General features: G+C 44.9%; 2 protein-coding genes across 3 annotated transcripts; both read right to left on the bottom strand.

Annotated features, from left to right (window-relative positions):
* Positions 1-3,089: 3,089 nt before the first annotated feature.
* On the bottom strand, positions 3,090-6,129 carry LOC127336737 (beta-fructofuranosidase, insoluble isoenzyme 7). The gene is made up of 5 exons (XM_051363579.2): positions 5,723-6,129; positions 5,584-5,592; positions 4,042-5,320; positions 3,629-3,722; positions 3,090-3,547 (listed from the first exon to the last, which is right to left on the bottom strand). The coding sequence occupies exons 1-5, from the start codon at positions 5,793-5,795 to the stop codon at positions 3,314-3,316; spliced, it is 1,689 nt and encodes a 562-aa protein (XP_051219539.1). The 5' UTR covers positions 5,796-6,129; the 3' UTR covers positions 3,090-3,313.
* A 133-nt stretch (positions 6,130-6,262) lies between these two features.
* LOC127336739 (uncharacterized) lies at positions 6,263-13,679 on the bottom strand. 2 transcript variants are annotated; one of them, XM_071826801.1, is made up of 5 exons: positions 13,644-13,679; positions 13,283-13,322; positions 11,039-11,242; positions 10,834-10,907; positions 6,263-6,603 (listed from the first exon to the last, which is right to left on the bottom strand). In XM_071826801.1, exons 1-5 carry the CDS (start codon positions 13,662-13,664, stop codon positions 6,556-6,558), a joined length of 387 nt encoding a protein of 128 aa, XP_071682902.1. In that variant the 5' UTR covers positions 13,665-13,679; the 3' UTR covers positions 6,263-6,555. The 2 variants fall into 2 exon arrangements, with proteins under 2 accessions (XP_071682902.1, XP_071682903.1); XM_071826802.1 differs by having other exon boundaries at positions 11,039-11,239.
* Positions 13,680-15,291: the final 1,612 nt, after the last annotated feature.

Below are 15,291 nucleotides of genomic sequence, written 5' to 3'. Positions count from 1 at the left end.
AGTACTCTTTACTCGTACCGTGGTATGTCATCTCTTGTGAACTATTCACATGCTTGCAAGCTAATTAGACGACATTCCACCGAGAGGGCCCAGAGTATATCTATCCGTCATCGGGATGGACAAATCCCACTTTTGATCCATATGCTTCAACTCACACTTTCCGAATACTTAATCCCATCTTTATAACCACCCATTTACGCAGTGGCGTTTGATATAATCAAAGCATCCTTCCGGTGTAAGTGATTTACATGATCTCATGGTCGAAGGACTTAGGTAACTATGTATCGAAAGCTTATAGCAAGTTTGAACTTAATGACTTGATCTTATGCTACGCTTATTTGGGTGTGTGTCCATTATATCATTCAACTAATGACATAACCTTGTTATTAATAACATCTAATGTTCATGATCACGAAACCATGATCATCTATTAATCAACAAGCTAGTTATACAAGAGGCTTACTAGGGACTCCTTGTTGCTTACATAACACACATGTATCAATGTTTCGGTTAATACAATTATAGCATGGTATGCAAACATTTATCATAAACACAAAGATATATTATAATAACCACTTTATTATTGCCTCTTGGGCATATCTCCAACAAATGCAACTCCAACCTAAATTGATTGTCCGGGGTTCCGACTCCGCTTAAATTGGATAAGTGCATTGCATCATCGTTGCCATGTCATGCATATCATCTTGATCATGCTGGATCTTCTTTATCCGTAGTAGTAAGACTTGCACCCGCTGTTTGTCCAGCGTTTCTTCTTCCGGATAGGATCGCGAAGTGGTGTTGTGAGATACGGCAAGTTCTCCGGATATTTCTCGGCAAGCTTTAATAGGCAAGCATTTCCTAAACTCCTGTCTCTGCAGGAGTCGCTCACCTATTTTATTTTGCCTTGTCTCTTATGCTAGCCTTGAGTTGCGTTCTTGTCACGTGTCCTATCCACTTGTTACCTCAAGCAGCCCATATTGCCACCACCACCACCCCCTACAGCTGTTGTTTGGTTATCGGGTCTGCCTTGCGAGTCGTAGTGCATGCTAGTGCTGTTTTTATCTCGTTACCGTTATCGTTATCTTATCGGGTTATCTGTTGGGGAATCATGACACATGGTATATGGATATGTTTGTGGGAGATAATCACACTTACTTTATTGTTAACAACTAAAATTGTAAGCAGAGGCATCTGTGAGCCCCTTTGCGAAAGCATCGGAACTTTGACTCGCTAATGTCCCCTAGGACCCGAGTTCTTGTTATCTGTTCCGAGATTGAGCGCTCTACCCGTACGTGGGGACGATTATCGGGACCCCCCATCACCCATTACCTTTTTCTCAAGTCAGTTGAAAAGGGGGCCACAACCTTGGTTTTATTTGCCTATGCCATGTATGCCATGCTTTACTTACTGTTGCATTCGGGTGTTTACTTCCTGTTGCCTTCGGGTGTTTATATTCTGTACTGTACCTCGCGGGACGTTTAGCGAAGCGTGTGGTTTGCACGCCTAGTCGCCGACGCAAACCCTGAGTCCGTCTCGGAGTACGGCCGAACTTCGATACGGGTAGCTTAGTCGGGTGGCCCCCCTAGACTTTCTTGTTGAACTGGGAACGGTCTTGTTGTGAGACATCGCCTGTAAGAAGCGGGTCGAGCATGCGTATGGTTACATTTGGGCAACCCCTGCAGGGTGTACATCTTATCGATAAGCCGTGTCCGCGGTTATGGACGACTTGGAATTGTATAGCTCGATCATAGAACAACTTACACCTTTATGCTGATGTTAATAATTTGCTAATAACTTGTGTAGTAATATAGCATTACTACAACGGCTACCTAATAAAACTTGTCCACCGTGTGAGTGCCTTTGTAAGTACTTCCTTGCGAGGGGGGAACGCATCGGTTGTGTTATGTTTGCAGAGTATAGAACTGTTAGTTGTGCGCTCTCTCACCTTCTCTGATAGACGACTGTTGTAGAATGTCTCTATATGTTTTTAGTGCTTGCGCGCTGCCGCTTAACCCCACCATATTGCCTATGACGTTCCTCTTGCGTCCTCTAAGTCCCCTGCGTGCCTCAAGTAGAACGGACGACTGGTTGGCGAATGCTTATACGTCTTGAAGTCTTATTAAGTACGAACCCGTACTTATTGCTGCTTCTTTGGGACATAACCGGGCAGGTATGAAGTTATGTTCGACGAAGACGACGTTAGCAAGGTTACCCTTCCGGCTTGGCCTGGGCAGGGTTATGGACGCCACTGGTTATCTTCAGGACTCTTAGTCCAATTTGTATCTTGTCCGTACTCGGACGTATTCGATCTTCTGTATGATTTGGATCTTTGTATTGTATCTATTTGTATCTTGACTCGTTGGAGTCGTTGTTGTAATATATGTTTTTTTTGTGGGCTCTATTGTAATCCTGTTGTAATGTTACCACTCGTGTTAATTCCTCTGGCATCACGTGTGTGATTCGTCGCGCACGTCGTGTCGGAGGGCGTCTCAGAATCGATATCGTGCGGATTTCGGCGGGATCGCTGGAATCCTCATGGTACCGGTTCCGGGGCGTCACAGTTACCTGCCGCGGCGGACGATGACGACTTCTTGGAGGAGCGCCTCATGGTGGCCCGCTGTCTTGACTTCTTCCTGAGCGGATCTGGAGGAGCGCCTCCTTCTGTCTATCTCGTGTCATTCTCCCCTTCCCATGGTGGAGCCGCCGAGTTATCTCCTCTCATCTCAACTTCTCTTCTCTGTCTTGGCTGAGAGTTCAAGCCTGATGTCGAGGGGATCCTGTGCGATAAAAGGGAGCGATGCAGCAGGGATCCTCTCGGGCCACCCCAAGCGCAACAAAGAGGGGAAGGGATGGCGAGGCAAAGGCGCGAGGCATGGCGGCTGTGCTGGCCGCGATGGGAGAGAGGAGTGGGAAAGGGAGGGGCAGGAGCGCATGAGGCGATTGGTGAGGACTGAGGAGGAAGCTCGCGACGGGATTGGCGGCTCGTGGCTAGGGTTTTCCTCTGTGGGAGGCACGCTTTATACTGCTGCTGTAAAAACACGAACGGTCCGGATTCGTTGGAGGAAGATCTACCGGCCAGTAAAATCTAATTTACCTGAAGACCTGATGGGGATGCCTCTATTATACCTTTAGATATGGGCGTGGACATATCACCACGTTTTTCCAATGACAGATGTTTGTCCAATAGGTCATGACGCCACTAAAATTGCATTTCCGCATAAATCATCCTACCCGAAACTCATAACTCGACCAACAAGCATAAATCAACGACGGACATCATCTAAGCAGCCACCATCCCGGGCATACCCTAGAACTACAAGGCCTCTTTAGGGTCGGATGCCTTGACGACGACGGGTGCAAGCGAGCCGCCGTTCACGGCCGCCGTCGCCAGCTCCCACGCCTCAAGTTTGGACACCTTTACGGCACCTGTCCCGTTGTTGAACACGTACAGGTGGGTGCTTCCCATCGCCGCGTGTTCGGGGTACACACGAGCCGTCATGCACGTCCTCCCGCCGTCGCCGAAGCTCTCCACCACCGTGTGATCGATCTGGATTTGTTCGTACACGGCGTGTTAGTTATATGTCTGCTTTTTTTTGTACAAAAGGAGACATGTTTGTGTGCGACTCACCAATGTTCTGAGCGATATGAACTTGTCCTTCTCCACGTCCACATCAAGAAATGCTCCATAGGATGGCTTGTGTGCCCCTGCTTTCGTAGATGACCTGCGCATTTTCCATGTTTGCAAAGAAATGTTCAGATATATATCGTGATCTTTCCTTTCTAGATTCACAAACTGCCATGTTTCTTGAAGAAAAACGTTAAGGATGTTTCTAGAGGAAGTACATACGAGTTATTAAATTAGGGTTCTATATTAGGGTTCTATAGCCGATCCTATATTTTCCTACCACTTCCTCATCGAGTGGCTCGGTGGTGCGGCACCCGGTCAGGATCAAAGATCTCATTGGTTCGATGGAATAGATTAGATCTAAATTTTCTAATCTAATTTACCAATTTTCTTTAGACTAGATCAAGGATACTTACTTTGTGAGATCGGTGCACATGAGAACCTTGTACTTGCCATCGTGCTTGAACACCCTGAAGAACACAGCAGTGTGCTCCTCCAGGTCACCGGAGGCCAAGACGAGCAGCCCGAACGGGCCGACGCCGCCGTGCACGGACGCGCCCTTCGCCGCGCACAGCCCTTTCGGATCCAGCACCCACTCGGGGTCCAACGTCTCGGCCTCCTCCAGGTTCGGGATCTCGAACACGACCTCCACGTCCGCCTGCGAGCTCACGATGCCGGCGATCTCCTTCCTGCCGCCGGCCTCCACGTCCGTCGCCCACCGCAGGCCGACCCGCTTCCTCCGCAGCGTCTCGATCTCCTCCACGGGCCACTGCACCAGCCGCTTCCCGTCGGCGTCCAGCCACATCGCCCTCGGGAACGCCTGGATGCCGGCCCAGCCCCTGGCGACGCCGCCACCGTCGGTCTCGTCCACCCACGCCCACAGTATGCGCCGCTTGTTGCGCGCGTCGTAGAAGGACTTGGACGCGTACAGGTGGCCGTGGTCGAGCCGGCGCCAGTTGTCGGGGTCGTCGCCGCGCTCGGGCTCCGCCGGCACGAAGGTGTCCGCCACGTCGTCGTAAAACCCAACCATGTAGTGGTCCTCCTTGGCGAAGTCCGTGAGCTTGAGCACATGCCTCACCCCGGCGCCGCTCGGTGCCGAAGTCTCGAGCCCCTCCGTCGCGCCCTGCGCCGCCGCAGCCACCGGGAACAGGTCCGGGCACTCCAGCACGGGCACGTCCCGCGAGCTGGCGTGCAGCGGCGCGGCGTTGCGCTGCCAGCGGAGGAAGTCCGCGCTCCGGTACACCAGCAGGGACCCCACGCCGTTCACCTCGGCGACGACGCCGACCCGCCACAGGCCGTCGCGGCCGCGCCATGCCTCCGTCGGATCACGGAAGTTGTTGCCCGTAACGTCGGCGGGGTACGGGATCACCGGGTTGCAGCTGGGCTTCTCCCACTCGCGGAGGAGCGGGTCGGAGGGGTCCTTGGCGAATGCCACGTTCTGCACCTGCACCTTGTCGGCGTCGATGCCGGTGTAGAGGATGGCCGGGTGGCCGCCGGGGAGGATGGTGGCGGAGCCCGACCAGCAGCCGTTGGCGTCGAACGGGGCGGTGGGGTCGAGCGCATTGTCGAGGGCGGCCCAGTTCACGAGATCGCCGGAGACGGAGTGGCCCCATGATAACTTGCCGACATCCCAGGTCGGGCCGTGGGGATTGTACTGGTAGAAGAAGTGGTACATGCCGTTGTGGTACATTGGCCCTGCCAGAAAACAACTGCCAGTCTCACTTTCAGTAGCTCTGTCAGTCTGCCATTGATCTTTCATGTAACCAAGATTGAGTATGAGCTGACTAAAACAACATTGATAAACAGATTTTGTTCCTTATTTTAGTCCAGACTCATCTCTAACATACAGGATACGCATGAATGGCTCAACACATTATATCTACTCCTAGTTGACTTAGTATTAGCAAAACCGACGACGGCAAAAATGTCACGGAAAAAGGAAGAGAGAGCACGCGTACCATTGGGATCTGTTGTGTTTCCGTCGATCCATCATGTGTTCGTCCAAATTAAGGGATGCAAAGGAGGATCAAAAAATGGTTAAATTTACTCGCGAAATCAAGTGAATGGACCTAACGATAAGTCGCAAGGAGGACATACCATTCTGCCAATGCTTCGCCGGTTGGAAGTGGTAGGCGGTCCGGCCATTGCCCGGGTGCTCGATTCCATTCATGGTGCGAATCGGAATCGGAGAGGAAGACCAAGAGGGGACAAAGGTACTGATGGATGGGCTAGCCGATATGCAAATTGCAGAAGCCTTTCAGGGCGCAGTTATAGCCGTCCAGATCTCAAAGTTTAATGCAAGTCAATGAGACTGGACAATAATCTAGTTCCTCAATCTCGTTTTGAAATCACACAAGATATCAAACAAATTACTTTTCCGTCCTAGTCTCGAAAAGATTAATTCAAGTTAATAGGACCTGCGTCCAGTGGACAGTCTTTCAAGCTTTTTTTTTATATTTCTGCCTGACGATGCTTACCACTAGCTGACAAGGACAAAGTGCTAATCAGATGAGATGCTTAACTGAGAAGTAGCTTACATCGATGTCACAGAACAACCACCAACCATCCTCTCTGTTCCACGAAACTTCGCAATCAGAAGATTTCTCCCCAGCTATTTTGTATATAATCTCTTACACGTTCGTTAGAATTAAATATACATACCAGAGAATCAACAAACATCATCGAAATACAAACATCAGGACCCCACGTCAAGACAACGCGGTTTCAGGCTTTCAATGTACAGTCGTTTCTGGGAGTAGCAATTTATTGTAGAGATTTTCTAGTGCCATCTTGTTCTTACATCTCTCTGAACCCAGAGTGCTCGACTATTTTCTAACTTCAATAACTTAAAAGTAACATCAGGAGATCAAACACGTCATGGTTTCGCCAGGATTAACTCTTCGGTTCACTGCACAGTGCTCCTCCAATGTTCACCCGAATAATGTCCGGCTCCGGTTTCGTTCAAGCCGAGCCTCCCTCTGCGAACAATGAAATAGAAGTAATGTTGAGATGCACTCAAAAGAAGGAAATAAAAGGAAGCAGCAATCTAACATGTAGAGAACTGCGCAGTATTATATTTATATAAGAGGAAAACTACTGTTTACAACAAATTTTTTGGATAGATGTTAGTTCAGAACAATAAGTCAGGTAACCTGAAGTCTATTTGGTATTGGAATATGAGGTGTGTCATTTAGATAGGGGTGGACACAAAGCTCAAGGCTTTGGCTGGGAGGTCGGACAAGCCAAGCCTAAACCTTCCAGCCAAGCACGGAAGCTTGATAAGCCTTCTAGGTGAAGCCGTAAGCCGGCACGAAGGCTTGGCGCAAGAAAAAAAATTAGCATGACCTTTGCTAAAAATGCTAAAATTTACAATTATAATCAACAATTGGCAACTATATAAAAGCATGAATAGATCCATAACATAGTCTAACACGTCTCTAAAATACAACTATTAGCCAATTTTACCTACATATTGTAGAAGTGCTTTCAAGACAAGTTTGCACATGATTTTTAATTAACGAACCTACAGATTTCTTAAGATATGAGTACAAAGTTTAACTTGACCTATGTCCAAGAGAACAGTTATGTTATGAAACTGAAATGGCCATGAATAACAGTGACATCACCATCCTTTTATTTCAATTAAATTGTTTGGCATGCTAGGTTGGCACAGTTAGTATCCAATGCTTCTGCTTCAACAGTGGACATCAAGTCCTATAGAATCTAACCATTCACAACTATAATAAACAATTGATAATCATATATAACATGGTATAGGCCTGAATTGATCCATAACATAGGACAATGCTTATCTTCCCAAGCATGCATGAGAAGTACAGTAGTTTTCTGCCTACCCATTGATTCACATATGTGTGCAGCAAATAGAGATCCATGATTACATGATATGCCGATGCTTATCTTCCCAAACATGCATTAGAAGTACAGTAGTTTTCCGCCTACCCATAAATTCAGATGTGTGCAGCAAATAGAGATGCATGATTACATGATACCGTAACCAATTATGTATAACAGTCCAGATTCGAATATTTCATACATCAGCACACCTAGTTTGGCTGTATTGGGCGGACTTAGCACGGAAACTAATATTAGCTTGGTTGTATCAAGGACGGAAAGATGTAGAGGCTGCCAGGCCATGTATCTCAATCAGACTGAACCTAATGCTGCATATGACTCGAACTCTGGAGGCAAACAAGCACAATAACTCATTGTACATAGGTAAGATATTGGTGCCTAGCAGAGCTGCAACCACAGAAGCCATGGGTGTGGACTTCTCGACAGATGTTCTTGTGCACATCCTTAGCCATGGGGATTGGGGAAGATCCGAAGAAGAGCCGGCGAGCACCCTGCTCCCTGCAGCACAGTCAGCGCACGGGCGGCGGACGGGCAGCAGCCCGACACTAATAGTAGCTGCAAGAACTGGGAGCAGCAGACGGGGGCTATGGCTGGGTGGGGGCAGGACTGCAGGTGCCGGGCTAGTGGCGGCGGCTTGCTTTGGTGGTGGCAGCCGGTGTCAGTGTCAGCAGCTGGCGGTGGACGGAGCTAACCAAGCGAGGAGTCAGGGCGGAAGGGGATCGAGAGGGAAATACGGAAGAGGATCGATAGCGAATTGGGGCTAGCTACTGTGTTAGTTGGGCTGGGCTCGGGTGGCCGGCTCTCCAGCCATGAGACTAATTTACAGAAAGTCACGCCCTTGCAAATTCCAAGTTAAGGATCATTAAATGACAACATATTCAGAAAAACAAAGTGAAGAATTTAGACTTCAGAGCAGACCATGGTAATAGATTTCATATTTAAGGGCAATAAACCTTTTACTTATGTGGTCTGACCAAAAGATAGTTCTCAAGGAGAAAAAAAGTAATGCTAAAATCAGATGAACAGTATACCTCATTTATCATGTCCTTTTTTTATACAATGAAGAATTTCGACTGGCTAAATCAAGGAGTGGGCAAAATCAGAAGACCATCAACATTGGAAAGACCGGTCAAAGCAGCAAAGGCATGTACTGGCGGGCCTGGCCAGGTATCATACAGCACACCATTATAAACTTTAAATAGAGCGCTCAAAACTAGCTACTCAGTTCACCCTGGAGGCTTGTTTCTGTAACAAGTATTACAAGTCGACAAGTTGAGCCGAGTTGTCAGAGTACCGACTCATAGACTGGTCTAGACTACTGCTCGACTAGTTGCCGTGTACTTCAGCAGTAGCTAGTACATATATGGGAACCAGATAGGAGCAGAACCAGCGGAGGGAGGGCGTCGCAATGCTTCTGGCCACTTCTGAGCAAGCCTGGAAATAGCTAGTGTTCTAACTTTCCATCCCACGGGCTGAGCGCCTCACTTATTCGTGCCCAAATTGAGTCAATCGACTCAAATACTAAGACTAATCTAGATTAGTCCATGACTAGTCGCTCGACTGCTCAACTCTGCGAACTAGTCAAGTCGAACAAGCTTGTCGACAGTCAAGTTAAGACTCATAGACTAGTCGAGTGACTAGTCTAGACTAGTCGTTAGACTCATAATCCATGTTCTGTAATCCAAAAGATATCATCTGATGTGCACATGAGTGGAACCACAGTGGTAAAGGGCAATTTACTGACAATGGAAGGTAAGCATATTCAAGATGCTAGACTTCTGAAGGATACCCTATCCCAGCTCACTGAGCAAGAAGGGAATGCATCCAAAAGCAGGAGGCACTTTCAAGCTCAAATATGTTTTGTATGTGTATGCTCACTCATAGTTATGAACTCAGTAGAGTGTTGGCTTTCCATGTCACGATGCCCTTTCTGTATGTGGATGTTAATGTTACTGTTTATGCACTTGTTACTTGCTCTAACTCATAAATGACTTGAAGATGGTTTCTCCACTATAATGGAGCACAAGAAGTCTCATTCAAGGAATAAAAGTCCACTGCAGGTAAGTTTCGACTTCAAGGTTGGGACTTGCTGTCCAAACTAACCTATATGACCTCTCAGAACAAACATCAGCAAGTCCACAAAGAAACTTGAAGATAGCTACTTGGTTCACCCTTGAGGCTTGTTTCTGTAATCCAGAAAGCTCATCTGATGTGCACATAACTGAACTACAGTGACAAACGAAAACAGGTTACTGACAGTGGAATGTGAGCATATTGCCAAGGCTAGACTTCTCAAGGATGTCCTCATGGACCGAGAAACCAAAAGCAGGACATACTTTCGTTCAAGTTTCAATACATGTCCTTATGTATGTCCACACACATAGTTACGAACTCAGTAGAGTGAAGCTGGAATTCCATATCACAATGCCTTTTCTGTATGTGGATGTTCAAGTTATTGCTTACGCACTTGCTACTTACTCTAAACCATGTTTGAACAATGCCCTTTTATAGTGTTTACATAATCGATGATTTATGCGCGAGAAGTCTCATCCATGGTTGTACCAAAAGTGCTTAGAGCAGTTGGGCAAACAAATAGTTCACAAGCAGGTGCACTAATTTTTGTTCGAAAGGGCACCTTCAAGGAGTTAAAGTCCACTACAGAACAAGTTTCAAAATTCAAATTTGGCACTTGATGTCCCAGATAATCTATAGGTCCATTGGAATGTAGCTATTGGGTTCACCAAGGCCTGGAGTCTTGTTTCGGTAATCCAGAAGAGATCATCTGATGTGCAAATAACTGAACTATAGTGACGAAGGAAATTTGGTTACTAACAATGGAATCTAAGCACCACTCCTAAGGCTGAACTTCTCAACGTACAGTATACTAGCTCGCTGACCTGGAAATGAATCACTGAAAGCAGGAAGTATTTTCGTTCAAGTCAATACATGCCTTGAATGTGTATGTCCACACTTTAGTAGAGTGTATGGCATTCCTTATCAATGATTTCTGTATGTGGATGTTTAAGGTTACTTCTTATGCACTTGTTGCTCACTCTAAATCATGTTAGAACAATCTCTTTTAGTGTTCACATAATCACTGATTTCTGCGCGAGAAGTCTCGTTCATGTTATACCAGAAATGATCAGAGGAGTTGGGCAAACAAAAACGTAACTAGGAGGTGCGTTAATTTCTGTTATAAAAGGCAAGTTCAGGGAAGCAAAGTCCACCAAAGACAAGTTTCAACTTCAAGTTTGGCACTTGCTGCCCGGGATAAGCTATAGCTCCTCTTGAACAAAAAAGGATAGAGAGGAATTGAGAGAGGGGGAAAAGGAAACCTCTTTCTTCTTGCACTCCTTGTAATCGTCAAACTGCTGCTGGCACTTGCTCTTGTCTTGGCTGGTCTCCAAACCTGGAAATACATCAGAACTTAATCAGGGATCCACCATGCGCGCATGGAATCATTAAGAAATCGTGACCGGAGGGAAGCGGGAATGGGCGGTGGCCGGATTAGGATTAGGGCGAGCGAGGATGGACGCGTACACTTGAGGGAGGCGGTGTACTGGGGGAAGCAGGAGGAATCAGCGATCCGGGCCGCGCTGGGGTACGGCGGGGTCGACGTCGCCTGAAGGGAGGCGCGGTGGGTGGGGGACGCCGCTGCCGCCGCCATGTTTGCCGTCCTCTCGCTCTCCTTCTTCCTCTCGGGTCCCTTCGTGGGCTTTTCCCCTTCCTTTCTTTCGTACACTGCTGCAGACAGAGAAATGGGCTTTCATCTGCTTGTGTTGAATCTTTGGCTGTTGGAACGGGCTTCTTCTGGAAGAATGGACCCAAAATTTACACTGCACGAACTCGAAAAAATGTTGACCTCCACTTGGTTTTTTTTTGAAGCCCTCACGTTAATTAATTTCCTTTTTCTTTTGAAGCCTAAAATTTGACTTGGACCTCCACTTGGTTTTTTGACTGGGTCAAATGGCAATCTAGCAAAAGAAACTGTTCTGCCAAGTGTCAATTGTAAATTGAAAGCGGGGTCATCTTTTACTATTAGCATGTTACCAATTTATGGTTGGTCCAAAACAAAATTTGCAGGACCAGGAACATCTTTCAAGAGACAGAAATGCCAGGCGCCCACGGAAATATGTCCTAAATTGGTGATAGTTATATCTAGTTGTGTGAGATGAAATTTATTGCCTTAACCAAATTAGATCCAATTTCTGAACCTGGTTCCGAATTTGTCCTTTGCATGCTGGACTTTTTGAGAAATGATGTGGGATCATATCTTCAGATGAATTCCCCCTAAAATAATCCTTGCTCAAAAACAAGACTATAGGTCACCAGAATCTAGACTCAAACTCGATTCCTTTGTTCCGTGTGCATCCGAGGGCGGCATTATGTGCATATGGGATTGCCTATGGTACTAACAAAGACAACCGACAACATGGCACCAAGTCTTCAACTTGCAATAAACTTAGTGACCCTGAGAAGATTTAAGAGATTATTTGTCTAGGAGTGTTCTCCAAATACGAGAGCATGCTATCAATTTATTGTTGGGCCAAAACAAAAAAAAAGAACATGTGGAAATCATCTTCCACAAAGACGAGAATGCTAATATTTACCATACAATAATAAGTACACTTGAAAATTTCATTGTTAGTAAATTCATAAGATTTCCTTTTCCAGTTCCTATGGTAAATGAACTGCTTCACTTAAAATTCCTATATTTTCTATAGTATCCTTTTGAACTAAATTTTTCCTAAAGTTGTGGTAGCTTTTTTGTGTTAGTTGAGGATGCATCGCTTGCAATGAAGTACATCCCATTTCCAACACGAAACCCCATTTGCCTTTCGGGTGGTGGCTTGCGAGAAAACCCGACATATCAGATCTTCAAATGAAAACTTCACTTTAAGAAAAATCTAGGCCATAAACCGAAGTACAGGTGATGGGAATCTAGATCTTACAAACTCAACTCAATTATTCCACGCGCATGAGCAACATTATTTTCGTACGAAATTGCCTCTTGTACTGACAAAGATTATAATAAATGCACAATCTTTTGGTAGAACTCTGAATGCTTTGTACTTGCTGAGTAGCAAGTTCATACAAGACATGGCTCATGTGATATCTAAGTGCCACTTATAATTGAGATAAAGAATAGTGCCACGTGTAAAATAGAAGTGGGCTCCACCAACATTAAGAACTCCAAAAAAAACTCACCAACTGATATGGATCCAACCCAGCTGGCCAGCTACAGTAACAACCTTATGTACATTTCTTTAGCATGCTATCATTGGCCCAAAATTTATTTCACAAAGACCAAATTGTTAGTCTGCTCATATGACTAGAACTAGCTAGAAGCAGCCTCATATATCTCACCATTATCAACCCATCTAAGGACATCTTTGATACTTCAAATTATATTATTGTTTCATCTGTTTGAAATAATATATATGTTTCGCCAGAAAAATCGCCGATAAAAGATATTTGAGTTCCCACTTATATTACTATATATCAGCTTATTCTGTCGCCGGACGAGAAGGTATAACTTGCGTGCATGTGCCGATTTTTTACATGGGCGATAACTTCGAGAAAAAAAATCTATCAAATCTTATAAAAATCAATAGCCAGAAACTAAACCAACAGTGATTAATTGGAATCTAGATGCTAAAAACTTGACTCAGTCATGCGTTGTCCATCCAAGGACGATATTGATTATTTGCATATCAAATTGCCTCCCTTACGAACAAATACTAATGTACAGAACGTGGTGGCAAGTCTTAAACTTGCACTAACCTTGGTGACCTAGAGAAGACTTGAGGGATTCAGGAGCCTTCTACGAACATGAAATAGGAAGAAAAATATGTTAGGCTGCTTAGACAGGCTTTTTCTCGACATGAAGGGGAATGATTGTAACACGGGCTGTGAAAATTTTTCCACTATATTTGCCTTGATACATCTTTTCTAAGAAGATGTGACATAGATTTTCTCAACAAGAGAACATGCACACATATAAATTGATTGTTACTTTTTTTGTCAAAATTAATTCGTCAATTGGTATTTAGAAATACATAAGACATGCATTTTCCAAACATGACGAAAAAAACTGAACACGTGCACATGGAGGGAGAAAGTGACACAAGGGGACTCGTGTTACACAAATTCCGCGTCTTGACATAAGATCGTCAAACCCATGGACAATTAGAAGGCATTCTCCTTCTCCTTCTGCAGCCGAGCTCCTTATATATAGGTCAAAATTAAACTTGTTAGACTAGTCATAATTGGTAGTATTATATAACAGTATCATGCATCTATGATACCATCTCTACAATAAATGATATCATGTAGTAATATTATCATAGTATGCTTATATTTATTGATTTGTAAAATCTCAATATAAAATTATGTACAAAATCTATTTGATATTAATTTTAACAGTTTTACATGCTATGTACGATATCTATCTATGATACTAGTATGATCTCTCTCATCATTACTTATAGTGAAACATTAGGTTTTTGCATTGATAAAATGTATAAAACTTTCTATGACATCTTTATTGTGGTAGTCTTATGGTGACTTTTATCGAGATGCTGAAAGAGTAATAGTGTACTAACGTGACAAGCTTCCTTTCCCATCACATAAACCGGGATCTGTTGCTAATGCACGACCCTGCCACGCTAAAAAATAATAATATACTCCCTCCGTTCTATAAAATTTATCTAAGATTTATCAAAATTTAAATGAACCAGACAAATGTCACGGGATGAAGGGAGTAGTTCTGACCAGCACGGTAATCTCTATTGTACTGTAGTTCTGATCAGCACCGCAATCTCTATTGTACTGTATCAGTAGCAGCCATAGCCCACAGGTCACGAGTCTGTCCGATTACGGCAGCTCTCACAAACAGCAGAGCGTTGTTCCCTTGACGTAACTCCCTGTTATCAGTTTTATATCAATAAAATCATTCAGCTTCCAAGGCAAAACAAAAATTAGCAAGCGATTGCCAAGTGTTACACATCTGTCAAGTCTGACTGTCAACTCGGATTATTTTCATCCGTTTCCCATATAACATGAACAGTTCGATGTAAAATTTCTACGGGTAAAAACACGCGAATGGCCGACAAAAAAAATCATGACATAGACTCGGATGGTGCTTTTTTCAATAAAAAAATATACCGATATCACGAAGATACCAATTATCCTCTGCACCGATAAGATATCTGAAGATATCAAGGATACACGCATCCAAAAAGAAAGAAAAAAAACCTGCCACGATGATGAGTCACCGGCAGCAACAACAACACTCTAACCACCACCAAAGACGGCATCCAAACTACAAAAGAGGATCTTAAAAAATAACGCCTCCAAGAAAAAAAAAAGTATACAAGTGTTACCGTCGTCCAATCGAAGCACCTTGGAGAACGTCTGCACAACTGCAAGTGTTAGGCCCAAGGTTTTTTCTATATATGAAGTTGCCAAACTGTACGGACCGTGACAACTTTTCCTCTAGAGAGTTTGGATGAATCCTTTTTCTGAAAAAGTCGTGGCCAGCTGAATTTTCTCAACAAGAAAAAACGCAGACCCTTGACCAGGTAGGGAGAAACCGTGTTACATGGTCTCTTCATTTTAAATTAGCTAGCTCCCATGGACAATTAGACAGCATCCTCCCTTTGCAGCCGACCTTCTACTCTCCTAGGATACATGCCAAATACAACTTCTTATGCTAAGTTCTATGTCAACATACCGAAGGGTAACGTGGCAATGTTGTTCTGTCCAGCACATCGCCCGGGACCTCCTAAAGC

The sequence above is a fragment of the Lolium perenne genome, chromosome 2 (assembly GCF_019359855.2).
Source record: "Lolium perenne isolate Kyuss_39 chromosome 2, Kyuss_2.0, whole genome shotgun sequence".
Taxonomy (NCBI): Eukaryota; Viridiplantae; Streptophyta; class Magnoliopsida; order Poales; family Poaceae; genus Lolium; species Lolium perenne.
This window is presented reverse-complemented; position numbering and strand designations above follow the sequence as displayed.